Consider the following 14,803-nt stretch of genomic DNA (forward strand, 5'->3'; position numbering starts at 1 on the left):
AGTGACAGCTTGACAGATACAGGTATTGAACTCACAACATTGTGATCAATAACCCAATAATCCTGAGTCACCATTGGCCCCCAATCGGCTAAACTAATATGTTTTTTTCCCACATGGATTGTAGTTTTCTGTGTGTTTCTATGTGAAATTGACACAGAGAAACAAACAGATGCTAACGCTGGCTCAGTTAGCTCTGTGCAGACAATATTTTTCAGCTGGAAAACCGCCAGTTTGTGACAAGGTAGTGAACGTATACTTAGCATGATAAGTGAAGCTGAACACTATATTTAATTTAATTTATGTGAAGAGAATGTAACTGGTGTTTGTTGGGTGTAACATCAGCAGAATACATTTTAAAATAAAATTTCATCCACTTTGTTGAAGCAGGACCTCCCTCTCTCCCCTGCACTATTTCACCTTGTGGATGACTCCACTTGTGTTTTTCTCAAAGGAAAATAATAATGGCAACTGTTACAGCAGCCATAAAATCCATATTAAAATTCTGTTTGGAGGAAAAAATGATTTTTAAAAACCGTACTCTCTTATATATTTTTTCCTGACGTTCTCGTGCTGGAGAGGGCCACTGCCAGGTTACATCGTGCTAAAGCAGCTACAATCCGATACTGGTCAGAAGCTATTGCTTTCATAAAAGATAAGTTATCCTGAAATAAACGAATGAACAGGTATTTGTTACTTGTATGTAACGTTTTATGTAGGTGGATGTATGTGGATGTCTGCAATATATATTCTATGGATATTTTATCTATTTGGGTTTTTTTTTTTTACTCTTGATGGAGGGGTGTGTGCAAAGTGTTTTGGGTTATTTATGATGTTTTATTTTGTGTCTATATATTCCTGTTCTCCTGTTCTTTGCAAAAAAGGAAAAAAACACTAAAAATAAATAAATAAATAAACATGTCAGTCTTTTTACTTATTTTTTCTATTTTGCCAAATATTCAGTGCATCCCTATATTTACAATATATTGCCCAGTCCAAATTTAAAGTAACATTACTCTGATGGGTCTGTGGAGAGCTATTTGGTTATATTTTTCTCCCTTTTTATTTGCTGATAAAAAAAATGATCAAAACTTTGATTTATGTGATTTATTTCATAATTTACCTACATGTAGTGTATGGCAAATATACAGAAAACAAACACCCTGACTTTACTCAAACACACAGCAGTTTCCAGGTCAAACTGAGGGGCCGGATATTAAGGAAATGACTGAATAGTGTTTAAACAGACCACCCACTGGACAGTACATAGACTGCATGTGTCTTTATCTGGGCTCTTGCGTCTGCCTTCAATCTTCTCTCACTATACTGTGCAAACATTCTGGCAACTATGTGGGGTTTGTGTATGAGTGTGTATGAGCGTGTGTGAGTGAGTGAGAAGCACTAAAAGCTAGAAGCTTCTGTCAGGAAGTCAGGAAGTCCACTCCGTACATCTATAAAGCACACTTTACAAAGGCAGTAATTTACATAAATGGTTCTGACTGCCTGACAGTTTCCAAATTCTGAAAGAAAATACTATCAGCAATATTATTATATAATCGGTCTTTGCTCTTTTATCACGGTTATTTTTAAATAATGTCCTCATCCCACTTGCATTGCTTTCAGAACTGTCACATTTGCAATTCAATTATTTTTAAACAAATTAATACAAAGAAAGACTAAGTAGAAGATTTAACCCTTATGAATTACACAGCAGAAAATTAGCATACACTGGGAAAATCTGGCAAAGCAGTTAAAAAAAAAATGGACAAAAGAAGACACTTCAGGTTTCCATGCTAATCTGCAAGTTACCTGCCAATCAGAGGACATTGAAGGTGGTGAAATAAAACCCCCTACTTTGAAGTTTTAATATCACAGAATTACTTTTTGTCTGGATTAAAACATGTAAAAATAGTTGTATTTTGTCACTGTTCTCAGGTGCAGGAATTTGTCATCTGCCTTTAATAAGTTACTTAATTGATCTAGGTTTTTACATTGTGTGATGATTTTCAAATTTCATGAACAACAGAATTAACAACAGAAATTCTATATTCTAATTATTTTAAAATGAACCTTATTACCACACAGAGTGTCACTGTCCAAAAACTTTCATGTCTCCTAACTTTAAAGGAAAAGAAAAAAAAAACTTGCTAACATCCACTGTACAGTGGCACTTCAAAGTTTGTGAACACCTTAGAATTTTCTATATTCCTGCATAAATATGACCTAAAACATTATCAGATTTCCACTAAAAGTCAGAGGGTAGGTAAAGAAAACAGAGTTAAACAAATGAGACAAAAATATTGTACTTGGTCATTTATTTAGTATCCAATATTACATATTTGTGAGAAAAAAGTAAGTAAATATTAATTATTGGGATCTTGCATTGTAAATGTTAATTAATGGGATTGGAGGGATGATCATCAGGTGTGAAAATAAGATGATGTTTTAAGGCATATTTATGCAAAAAAAAAAAACAAAATCTAAACGGTTCACAAATGTTTAAGCACCACTGTACAGTAGACGTTAGTGGAAGAAGAGATAAGTGTTGTTTGCGCAGTGTAGAATTTTTTAACCACATCTTAGTATTAAACCTTATTTTCTGAATTGTTATTCCACCAATCACAAGCAACAACATAGCAAACGCAAATATATAATCAGAAATTAATAAAATAAAAAATGATATAATTGCTTATTTCTTAATACTTGCTTATTTTTATTGTACTGGATTTCTAAAATGAGAGATGAGGAGCTGACGTTTTTTTTTAAGTTTCTGCTGCTCTGTAAAGCTGCGATAGGGTCCAAGAGGAAATTCTTCTGTGTAGATAAGTGGGGGGGTGACAGGAATAGTCAGAAAATTCCACATGCCATGAGAATAGCTCTGGGTGGTTAATCAAATTAAACTGTATAATGTAAATAATGCAAAATAAACTGTAGGCTGTTTTGATAGCTATAATGGTCCTGTTTGTCAGCATATAAAAAAACTGAAAAAGAAAAATCCAATCGTAAAAAAAAAATAATCGTAAAATTTTAATCGTAAAAAATTGTATCATACCAACGGTATTGAGAATCCTCATATATTTAAATATATCAAATTGTATTTGTTTACAACACCAGTCAGCCCTACGTAAGAACAGCATGCTCAGGGTCTTGCTCTTGCTCCATTTTCACCACCTTCATAATTGATCACTGACTGACATTCAAGAAGGGCCTCCCTCATTATTGATCAACAAAAAATACATCAATCTATTAATAATAAATGAAATGTCTTGAGTCGTATGCACCCACAATATGAACCTACTGCAGTCGGTGCCCTGCACAGGGTCCGGCAGTCCGGTGCACTCCCCTGGCCTCTGAGGAATGGCTACCCTCCATCTGGAACCTGTGCTGTCACACTCCGTGTATTCAAAATAATAATCCCCCTGTAAACACAAACACAAACACACAAACAGTTTAATTCTCACTCTTTTGCTTATCTAATGCTGTTATGCCATTTTCCCGGAAGCCGGCACGAGATCTGAATTCTGGCCTTTGGTGGACAGTAAGTGAAGCCTGATAAAGAGAGCAGAAAATGTAAACAAACCTCACAATAGAGGAATGTATTGAAAGTGAGTCATATGCCTGTCTTGAGGACAAAGTACCACTCCACCCTTTCCTCTACAGACACCTTTAATCCAAACACCATGACAAATAACACCACCTTAACAATTAGCACACCTTCTGTCTGACTACTGCTCAAATATATTGTAGCTAAAACATTATTGAAGATACATTAGATTGAGTATGTAACACATCCAAAGTCAGACCCATTCGAAGTTATATAAAATAAGTTACACTATTTAAAATATGTCTTAAAAAGAAAAAAAAAGAAAACACTTGTTTTTTTTACACCATGTCAACATGTGACCTTTTTATATTGTAAGAAAATTTCAAGATGAGTAGACTAGAACATGAATAATATGTATTTGTAACAGAACATCTCTGTATGGGGATTAAAGTTCGGTGCGCCCAGTTGCATGGACAATACATGGTATGTGTTAAAAGGGTAAACATTACATTTCTCATCTACTGCTGTACAGAACTAAACAATGGAGAAAATTGCAAACATTTTATTTTAAGATATTTCCTATTGTATCATACTTATACCAAACCATAAGGTACAAACAACAATGTAAAACAAAACGTTCTGACTTTATGGCATCCATAAGTGATTATGAATGATTAGTTATAGATCAGACATGCCACTCAATGCTTACACCAGCAGAAAGTCAGTTCCACTGCTCCACAGCCCAGTACTCATGAGCTTTATAAAGTCTTTCATCTACTGGATGGCAATGTGTATGAAAAGGCAGTGTTCCATTATATTGGAAGTACTTTTCTATGGTAATCAACAAGCTGTCATACTCATAAAGTAGGTGAAATAAAAGTGTATTGAAACTTTTGCACATATATAGTATATTAGGATGATGATGTGAGTAATGTATGATGGCATTTATAGGCACCCAAGGACACTTTCCAATCACACTGTCATTTACACTCAACCAACACACAGACACACACACACACGCGTGGCAAACAATTGTGCACAGTGTACTAGCCGCCCTGGACTGCAAAGAGCACTAAGGCAAATTCAGAGTGCAAATCCATAACTGGGCATGTAAGGCACGCACACACACGCACACACACGCACGCACACGCACGCACACGCACGCACACACGCGCACGCACGCACACACACACGCACGCACACACGCACGCACACACACACGCACACACACACACGCACACACACACACACACACACACGCACACACACACGCACACACACACGCACACACACACGCACACACACACGCACACACACACACTTTCTTTCAGGCAGACATGGAGAGAACATGGAAACTCCACCCTGATAGGGATTTAAACCCAGGACCCCAGTGCTGGAACAACTAATGTTCATGCTAACAACAAAGTTAAATTGCCACCCACCCACTGCTACTGCGTATGGCTGGGAATTATTATTTAACTTATAAATTGCATATTAATGGATGACAGTTGTATTTAGTAATTCCAGTGGTAAATCTTAAGATCTAAAGGCCTGCAAGAAGTACTTATAACTTGACCTTTTCACCATTTATTCTAGTTTAAAAAAAATCAGCGAGAAATGACTGCAGAGAAACAAATGGACCCCAGGGGGGAATGTAGGGAATATTTTCATTACCCATTTTTCCAACCAAGCAAAATAAATCACTACAGAGCGAACAACTGATTATTAGTCCATGAAACACACACACAGTGAAAATGCCTGACTCACTTGTTTAATAGTGCTCTCAGCTCTGCCATTCTCCTTGGTGTTGATTGAGACAGAGGGAAGGAAAGGCTGCCATCGGGAGGAAACTGATAAATCTCCAAAAAAGCCCTGCAGGTCAACACACTCTCACACCAAAGCACAGTAGAGCTTTACCTACTCACACACTGCACTAAACAGACAACTTAACCCCGATAAAACCACCACACCACAATAGCCCACATGGGTGCCAAGCTTAAGCCCACTGTGGACAGTCAACAGAGGAGTGCCAGAAACACTGCAAAGTCACATACAAAAGAAACAGTGGGTAAATACAATAGAGCCTTTTCCATGAACCAGCAAACACCTTAAAATATACGAAGGCAGAGTATCATCTGTCATCATCTCATTTACTTTCCATTTTTTTCCAGTTACATGAGAGAGCACACTGTATGGAAAAACACTGGAAGTGACACATTAAGCTTCAGTCAAAGCAAAGCTAATTAAACTTCCTCATGTATGACCCCAAAACCCTTCAGCATTTCTAGGTCTATTCCTCATGAAACTGTAATAAAATGTAAAGACTTGGCAAAAGACTTGTCTAAACAATGACTGTAATTCAATTCTTAGCCAAATTAACAAACACTACTAAAACATACACTGCCATTGACACGGCAGATGATGAAACCAGACGTTTGGGATCTTGAGATGAATGGTCATACTGACTGCCTCTCACTACAAACCTTAAATTTAAAAGCTTTTTCCTTAAAATGATGACAATGAACGGCTTCCTACAGGCTTTACACTGCTGTCCTCAGACCTCCTTTAGTGAAAGTGTGGTTCCTTTCCACACAGTTCATGACACAGCTCAGAGTTTTATTAAATATGTGTCTTCTGAACTTCTTTACTCTTCAGCCTACTCAATCATGTGAAGGAGGGCATCTCACATTGTGCTGTTTTGCAAACTGAGGCACTGTTGTCATTCTCCAGCAAAAAAAGAAGGGACAGATGATTTCAAACTCACCCAAAATAGCTGGCAAACATCAGTGTGTGACATGTACTTCTCACCAATTCTTTTAGTCTGTCACTGTACTAAACATAGCTTCTTTCAGCTTCACAGACACCCACAAATGATGAAGAAGGTTTGATGCAGTTTTCTGTTAGTTGTTCTTTTAAAATGTAAATGAGATGTTAATAAGATTTTAAGATTTAAGTCCTGTTACACTTGTTAGCCCTTTTTTACTTTGATAAATCAGTCGACCTTCATAATACTTTTCATGGTTGGAACCACACTCTAATGGAACCAAGCTTACTCCTCCATTATCTAGGACTCTGAGGCCTTAGTCTTCATTTGTAGACACTTTTCCTCTGTTCGCCTCATAGGGTTTCTATAACATTTAGGCGTTGGCCATTCCAACTGCTTGATTTAGTCGTCACAATGGGTCCATTTTGTCCTTAAGGCATGATTTGGATTATTGTCCTATCTGACTCCGTTTCCCCTGGATTTTCTTTTTTTAAACAGGAGAAAATTGCTTAAATAACATATTGGTATAAACCTGGACTTAACTGTGTCTAGGACAAATAATGAGACAAAGAGGAGATTTTAAATGAAATATTGCTTTTTTCTGGAGTGGCTTTAAATCCTGGTCCTGGAGTAGCACTGCCCTGCACAGTTCAGAGTTTCCACCGACCCAAACACTCCTGACAAGACTAATAAACTTATTAAAAAGTTCTGGAAAAGAATCCTCTACTATAGCCACAACCCTTTTTTTGCCCCTGCTTTTTAAACTTTCACTGGATGCAGTGAAGTCACTTGAGTCACTGTACTAAGCCTGACCAATGCTTTCAAGCAGCTAAAAGTCAGATGATTCAGTGTTCAGTATCTACTATTTAAGCAGCCACTCCCTACAACAAGCAAGAAGTGATTTGAAGCATATAAAAGCCAGCTGCCCTACTTTTAATTGTTATGGAGCTCTTTATCGCCACTAATTGTACAATGCCGACTTTTAGTTTTCCCCTCCTAAGACACACACACACAGTCACTCGAAGACGGACTCAATTTCAAATAGGAGCTGTTTCAAAGAGCATATTTTTAGGCTCCTTATCACAGAGCACTTGAGATTGGAACACAGCCGTGACCAAAGTGGTGAAATGCAGCACTCAAGTCTCCAATGGAAACAGTCTCATCCATTAGCATAACATTAGAGATAACACCACTTTACCAGAAATTTAAGCACTGCAGAGAGAGAACATATACAGGATACATCAGACCCCCTGAAGTAATTTGACACTACAGAAATCGAACCAAGCATGGTGCAAATTACAAATCAATTTATCCCATGCCCTATGCACCTTCAGAGCATGCTCATGTTAAATGAGAGAGGACATTTCACTATGTTACCGCAGCAACTTTACACAGGATTGGGAAGTCATAGGTCTTTTTAATGGAGTATCAGAAAAAAAAACATTCTATAATTTTATTTCTTGATATTGTTGGATCTTACAGGCACAGCTTTTAAGCTAACAGATTTAAGTCTAAAGTCTAGCCACAAATTTTAAATCTAAAAATAGGTCAGGAAACATTAAACCTCTGTGATAAGGTCATAGGTAAGGGTTTCTTCCATTTACATTACATTACTTTATATTTGGCAGACGATTTTGTCCAAAGCGACTTACAATAGTGAAGTACAAAAAAATAATAGAAGTTAAAGGAAAAACATCTTTATATAGGGCCAAGACTCTTCTATATAGCTTATAGCTTAAATTAGTGCAAACAATGCTGCATAATGTAACAGTGCACCACCTTCTTAACTTTTAAAGCAAAACATAAATGCAGATATTTGGGAATTCTGATTTGCCTTTCTTAACAGCGTACAAGCAGTTCTCCGATCTCATATTGTCCTCCATTGTTCCCCTGAACTGCCATCCTTTTCCCAATAAAAACCTACTAAATTATTACAACTTTTCCCCTGCCTTGAGTATTGTGGAGGTTTAATGAATCAGAATTTTCAAAGCTTGGTTTGCTTGAAAATTGTGATTCAGATGAGAATTCTTTGTTATAAATTCTGTTCTTATGAAAGACAGATGCATGCAACTATACATTATTATTTGCTGATGATTGTGCTCTCTGTCTTAGAGTTTTCTGGGACAATACAGTTACATAGAGACACAACCTGACTAAACATTTAACAAAAAGACAACATTTGAATGTCGACATTAAACAAAAATTAAACAAAAATCTAAATTTAGATTCTGTCAAGCTACCATGTTTTTCCATGTCAGATTTGGGTTCAGGAGGGGTTACACTGCACATAGGGCCTAGATGGGACCCAAGATTTGGGAAGCACATCTGGGTCACTGTAAAACACATGTACCAATTCATAGCCCATACCTACCTGGAACCCACCTTCCACCCATGTGAGCCCTACATGATCATGCTGGCTCACTTTTAGAATCAATCAGATTCACAGCTGTTTTGATTATTCCAAGCAAGCCACCCATACCATAATATACCCTATTTAAGCAAGCCAGCCAGCCAAACCATGAGAGTATAATCAGCAGGACAGACCTCAGTCTGTTTAAATCTTATCAGGACAGAAAACAGCATGACAGAGGACAGTGTCAGTGCCACTGCTGCTGGTGAAAGTGCTCGTGTCTCCTCACCTCGCTGCACTGAGACAGGCTCTCAGCCCCGGCTATCACACACAGGCTGCAGAACATCCAGACCAAACCGCTCAGAACACGCGTCCTTCTCTCCAGCTGCTCCATCGCCCGGCGAACACTCAAACGCAGCCCACCATTCATCCTCCAGCTGCAGCTCCTGTACCGAGAGAGAGAGAGCGCGGCTGTGTGACCGAGGAGCAGCTCCCTCCCTCCGCCTTCATCAGCTCTCTCTCTCTCACCTCCTCTCAGGCATCACCGTGACGTCAGCCGGAGAACACACCGCGCGCAGTTAAAGGCGCATCTCCAGCTGTTTCTGATATTAGGGTTATTAATTAAAACTAATTAAGTTTCATATTCATAAAGTAAAATGGTATTTTTCTAAACCTTATTTTATGGATTCAATGCATTATATATATATATATATATATATATATATATATATATATATATATATATATATATATATATATATATATGCATTATGTATTATATGTATTCTGAAAAATTTATGAATATAAACTTGTTTTCTTTGCATTATTTGAGGTCTGAAAGCTCTGCATCTTTTTCATTTCAGCCATTTCTCATTTCCTCCAAGTAAATGCTCTAAATGACAATATTTTTTTTTTTGGAATTTGGGAGAAATGTTGTCTGTAGTTTATGGAATAAAATAACAATGTTCATTTTACTCAAACATATATCTATACATAGCAGTATATATACATTAAGGCTTTGCCAGAATGGCTTTTGCTGTTTTAGGACCTGGAAGACTTTCTGTGATAAATGGAACCATGAATTCCACTGTCTCCCTGAACGTCCTAAATGAGAATGTCAACTCATCTGTTTGTGACCTCAATAGAGCAAATAACAACTTAGTATTTCAAAATACCCACTAATTATCTCAAAATAACCCCGTGGTATATCAAAATGCTGAGATAGTACATCAACATACTGGGATATTATTTCAAAATACTGAGAGGGTATCTCAAAACAACATACTTAGTATCTCAGGAAAAAAACATATATGCTGTTTTTTTAGGTGGTGGCAATGGGCTTCCAAAAGAAAATGCTCTTAGAATAAGTTAGGCAGGATATTTGTATAGCATGAATAAGTGCATAAGGGTAAATATAAGGTAACTGATGTGATAAGAAATAGTCTTTTTTTTGTTGTTGGTTTTGAATCACCATTACCACTTTTGTAACTCTCAAAAAAAATAATTTTAGCAAGTTCCTATAAAAAGATAGAAAAAAGAAAAACATGTTAAAATGTGAAATGTGAAACATGTCGATGGGTACAGTATTTGGACAGGACGCCACCAGAATCTGGCACATACCTTTATTACCAAAAATAAAAACAATGTCTTACTACTTGTCCAAAATATTCCTTTATTTGGAAAATAAAAAATAGCTAAAAAGATGCTTCAACACATCTATATGTTTTTGAACAACAGAGAGAAAATTGGGCTAAAGAAATTATAGTGTGCACCAGGCATTAGTCATTGCAGCACAGTCATCTTTATTGATCAAACAGAAGTCCAAAAAATAACACTGTATAGTGCCACACACTGGTCACAGTTGGATGTACTGGATTTCCTGAGATATCACACTTATGGCACTAATATACAAAAAACACTCACTAAACAAATCTCTAATTTATACATATTTAAAGTAATTTAAGACAAGTTTTACATGAGATCAGTGCAGTCAGTTCACATGTGTATTCTGTATCTCTAAGACTGTAAATAAACACTGCTTTAGCTATAATGTTAGTTTCAACTAAAGTGATATTGTAATTAGGTAATCAGTGCAATTCTATGAACAGAAGACAACAGCATGTAAAGGACTTTTAGGCTCGCTGCCTGTTTACACACATGGTGTGTTCTAGTGGGTGCATAGATGTCAAGTTTAAGGATTTATTGTAGTTAAATAAGGGGAGATGAATAATACAGGAGTGATCCATGGTCATCTCCCAACATCATGGAAATAAAGATTTGCACATAAACAAAGCAGAATGACAGATCCAATGGTGTAGTTGATAAGGTTTCGGAACTTTGGCTCCAAATCCCCTTGACGATACCAATATATCTGTAATTAAAAAACAATGATTAGAATCAGGATTTATCTCAACAGTTAGGCTAAATTATATTTGAAATGTATTTTTTTTGCTACTAGGCTCCCCCTACAGTTGTGAAGTGAACACTGTTGCAAACATTAACATTAAATTAACATTACAGTTTTTACATAAACATGACTTGGTTATGCGGCATCAGACACTATCAAGAGGTACAGTGCAGCTCCACCAGAGTGGGGCCAGCATTTTGGCCCCAAGTGGCAGTTACTGCACCATTTCCCCATTACAAGTCAGTGTACCATGACCATGATTCCAAAGCTGCAATTTTAAGGTAAATTTGATGCATAATGTTGCTTTAAAACAAATGACAGTCACTAGAAATGTTAGTTATCTCGTGCCTATCATGCAGAGTGAATGAAGGATTGATGGCAATACAAACCAGAACCAGTACTGAGGAACAGATCATGACAATGCAGAACACAAAAAAGATGTTCAGGCCTTTTGGATGAGGTGTAGGAAAAACAAATGAACTGACGATTGTTACCTTTTGGAAAATAGAATGGAAAGCAGTTATGTATTAAGACTTTGTATCAAGAAAGTAACATACTTCCACTATTTACATATTATTTACATATTACAGCTTCAAGCTTCCCCAATAATGTGGCTCAGCTAGTATATTAGACTATGTAAATGTAGTCAAAGTTAAAGACAGGTTTTGCACAGCAGAAGTTTGGGGTTGGGGAACAAAGCTAGATATAGATGGTATTTATTGGTCAAAGTAGTTGAACAGCTTTTGTTATGAAAAGATAACCTATAATGGTAAATTGACTGGTTAACTAGCTCAGTGCCAGCATAATGTTTGTTTCGCTTGGTTTTGGTCATGGTAGTGCCCAGTTAAACTGGTTATCTGATGGGTTTAGGATGGGTTGTTCTAAATCAACAAACACATCTAAATCAAGCAAAAACATAATCTATATGCTGGTCCACATTTAAGCTGGTCAACTAGGTTGTCCAGCTGAGCTGGGCATGCTGGTGTATTTGTTTTTTCTGCTTGAGGTATTCCAACTATTTACATATTACAGTTTCACGCAACTATTAAAAAAATTCGGATCAGCTGGTATATTTGACTATGTAAATGTATCCAACGTTAATGACAGTTACTGCAGATTAGTTTGGGGTTGAGGGGGAAAAAAAGTCTGGTAGAAATAATTTACTTACTATGACTAAAAGAGATGTGATCCCACCAACAGCCAGGTTAACCACTCGATCCTGAAATACACACAGAACTTGTACGACATGTTATGCATTTTATACAGAAAGATCTGACATTAATTTCACTATATACTCAGCATAACTGCTTGTACAAGAAATATACTCTCTCCTCTCACCCGAGCAGATGTTTCTCCAAACAGGGGCCTGTTGTCCAGTGTGCCTGTGCCATAGGTGCGTGTCACATATTCGTCCATGTTAGCTGTGGGGCTGAGTGGACTTAAGTCCTGGTCATGAGGACCAGCTAATCCCTGAGCCCGACCCCAGCCTCCTGCACTCATTATGCCTGTTTCTACTGCTGCTGCTGGGTGCTGTCATTCATCCAAGAATAAAACACACACACCCATACAAACATTTTATATACATATCTTACCCAAATTACCACTGAAACACAAAGGGGAGAGTTTTAAAGGACACACTGACTAGTTAACATGTACTAGACTAAGTGGGATACTGCTGTAAGGGAAGACTTAACAGATTGTGGGACAAACAAAACAGGAACAACCAATGATTTGGGGATAGGACTCTAGAGAGATAGGTTAATTAACAAAGGGAACGGTTGGAAACACAGGTAAAATAACTGTATTAGCTTTAAAAGTAACATACAGGACACTGGCACTTATTATGAAAAGTTGCCAAATCACGTATAAACAAGTGAATTTCACTACAAAATAAAATGTGTGAGTAAACTACATATTACATATAACACTAACAAAAGTTCCTCACTCACAGTAATGGAAAAAACAGCGATATGAGAGAGGCTATGGAGACCTGTGTGTTTCCTGTATATTACAACTACACCAGCAGCAGATTTCAGTGGGGTCAGTGTGGGGATTAGCTACACTTCAAAATAAAAGTCTCTAGCAATTTACTACAGGTTGGTGTGTTAGAACTAGGGATGCATCAGATATTAGGCAATAGAAATCAGGCTATTTAGACAAAAATTCAGCCGGTTGCATATGTGAAAGGACTGAATAATATATGTGAATAATATATAATAATTCATACCAAACAAGGACTAAATTAGTTTACCTCATTTTGTGCTACAATAATAAAAATGTTGTGTGTACAATAAATATGTATTATATTGTAGTTGTACAATGAAATAAAATGGTACTGTTTCCTCAATGCAATAATAAAAAAACAGTTTTTATCAAAATTAATAAAAAATAACCTGCCTTGGGCCAAATGTTTAATTTTATGTTGGTGCAAAGTTGTTAGTGATTGTAAAACTATTGAGTTGTTTCAAAAGATAGTGGAAATGTATTCATGTGTATGTATGAATATGTGCATGTTGAAATGTTTTAACTTATAGCAAAGGTATGTTTAATCAACTTTTGTACATTGATGTTATGTTGATTCCGTTTATTCAATGCTATTGTTTATATGTATAGTTTGTATTAAACATTACTTACCATAAATATGTAAATATTGTTTGTATTTTATTCTTAAAGCGTATACTGTGTTTTTGAAGTGTAGTAAGGGACATTTACATAGTAACAAACAACAACAACAATTATAATATTAATAACATTTTTTTTTTTTTTTGCCTAAAAGCAGTTTACTGTAGGGACTACCAACCATTTAAAGTCTTAAAAAATATATATATATAAATTTATTCTGTGTCAGAATTTCAACACCGACACCTATTGGGCGTTGTCAACATTAAATCATCGCAACCAAATAAGTAACAATGTTCTTTGCTATCAGAGAGTTGTTAGGAAATATATGTCAGTTTTTCATGCATGTGTGTTGATGTGTGTTGGTACTGTAATTGTTAAGTTAAGGACGTGTTCTGTAGCCTTTTTTGAAGATTAGATTATTGAAACAGTGTGTTTTATGTGAGATGACCTGCTGCTGCTACTGTCCCTTAGCCAGTCAGAGCACCGTTTCTCATTGGTGGGAAAACAACTGTCTCCACCAATCAGAAGCGCTACCCGTGTTGCGTCGTTATACTGTCTGGCCGAGGAGCGGGGAAGAAGTTGACAGAGACATTATTACAGTAGTGAGAGATTCCTCAGTCTACCCAGCTGCAGTTAATATCCTCCCTTCAGTCCGCCAGTTTGGCCTTGTCCCTTTCTTGGTGAAATAGACAAGATTTAACACTTTTTCCCTGAAAAGCTGCGACAGTGTAGAGGTGAGTGTGAAGTGAGGGGTTTTCATAAATCACGTGATATAAAACCGGAGCATTCTGAGGTAGAAAAAAAGTGATTTAGTGAAGTTTTAAAACAGTAGAAGGTGCAGAAATGTATTTTCGTTTTTAACAGATTATTACCAGAGAACACTCCTTAAGTAGATAGATAGATAGATAGATAGATAGATAGATAGATAGATAGATAGATAGATAGATAGATAGATAGATAGATAGATAGATAGAATGCGCACGGAATGCGCTTTTACGCACGGCGCGCGTTTTTACGCACGTAATGCGCTTTTACGCACGGCGCGCGTTTTTACGCACGGAATGCGTAATTACGCACGGCGTGCGCTTTTATGCGTCTAGTACTTTTTTACATACAGAA

The 14,803-nt window shown here is 36.8% G+C and overlaps 2 protein-coding genes across 3 annotated transcripts in view; both read right to left on the reverse strand.

Moving 5' to 3' along the window:
* Positions 1–9,190, reverse strand: part of elapor2a (endosome-lysosome associated apoptosis and autophagy regulator family member 2a) — a 30,313-nt gene extending 21,123 nt beyond the window's left edge. Inside the window, exons 1-2 of one of the 2 annotated variants that reach the window (XM_049483495.1) lie at positions 8,945–9,190; positions 3,296–3,416 (exon numbers count right to left, since the gene is read on the reverse strand). In XM_049483495.1, the coding sequence (XP_049339452.1) occupies positions 3,296–3,416; positions 8,945–9,085 (262 nt within the window). In that variant the 5' untranslated portion in view covers positions 9,086–9,190. Of the gene's footprint in view, positions 1–3,282; positions 3,417–8,944 lie in introns of those variants that run through there. The other variant, XM_049483496.1, reaches the window with a different exon arrangement.
* Positions 9,191–10,437: 1,247 nt separating this feature from the next.
* tmem243a (transmembrane protein 243, mitochondrial a) lies at positions 10,438–13,112 on the reverse strand. The gene is made up of 5 exons (XM_007250943.4): positions 13,012–13,112; positions 12,401–12,592; positions 12,231–12,281; positions 11,452–11,556; positions 10,438–11,026 (listed from the first exon to the last, which is right to left on the reverse strand). Exons 2-5 carry the CDS (start codon positions 12,560–12,562, stop codon positions 10,904–10,906), a joined length of 441 nt encoding a protein of 146 aa, XP_007251005.1. The 5' UTR covers positions 12,563–12,592; positions 13,012–13,112; the 3' UTR covers positions 10,438–10,903.
* Positions 13,113–14,803: the final 1,691 nt, after the last annotated feature.

This window comes from Astyanax mexicanus, chromosome 9 (assembly GCF_023375975.1).
Source record: "Astyanax mexicanus isolate ESR-SI-001 chromosome 9, AstMex3_surface, whole genome shotgun sequence".
Classification (NCBI taxonomy): Eukaryota; Metazoa; Chordata; class Actinopteri; order Characiformes; family Acestrorhamphidae; genus Astyanax; species Astyanax mexicanus.

Excerpts from the sequence above, each read along its gene's own strand:
- tmem243a (XM_007250943.4), bottom strand. The coding sequence starts at position 12,562 with ATGAGTGCAGGAGGCTGGGGTCGGGCTCAGGGATTAGCTGGTCCTCAT. Across the intron at positions 12,282-12,400 it reads TTGGAGAAACATCTGCTCGG|GATCGAGTGGTTAACCTGGC; the intron begins GTGAGAGGAGAG and ends TGTGTATTTCAG. Across the intron at positions 11,027-11,451 it reads GTTCCTCAGTACTGGTTCTG|ATATATTGGTATCGTCAAGG; the intron begins GTTTGTATTGCC and ends TTTTAATTACAG.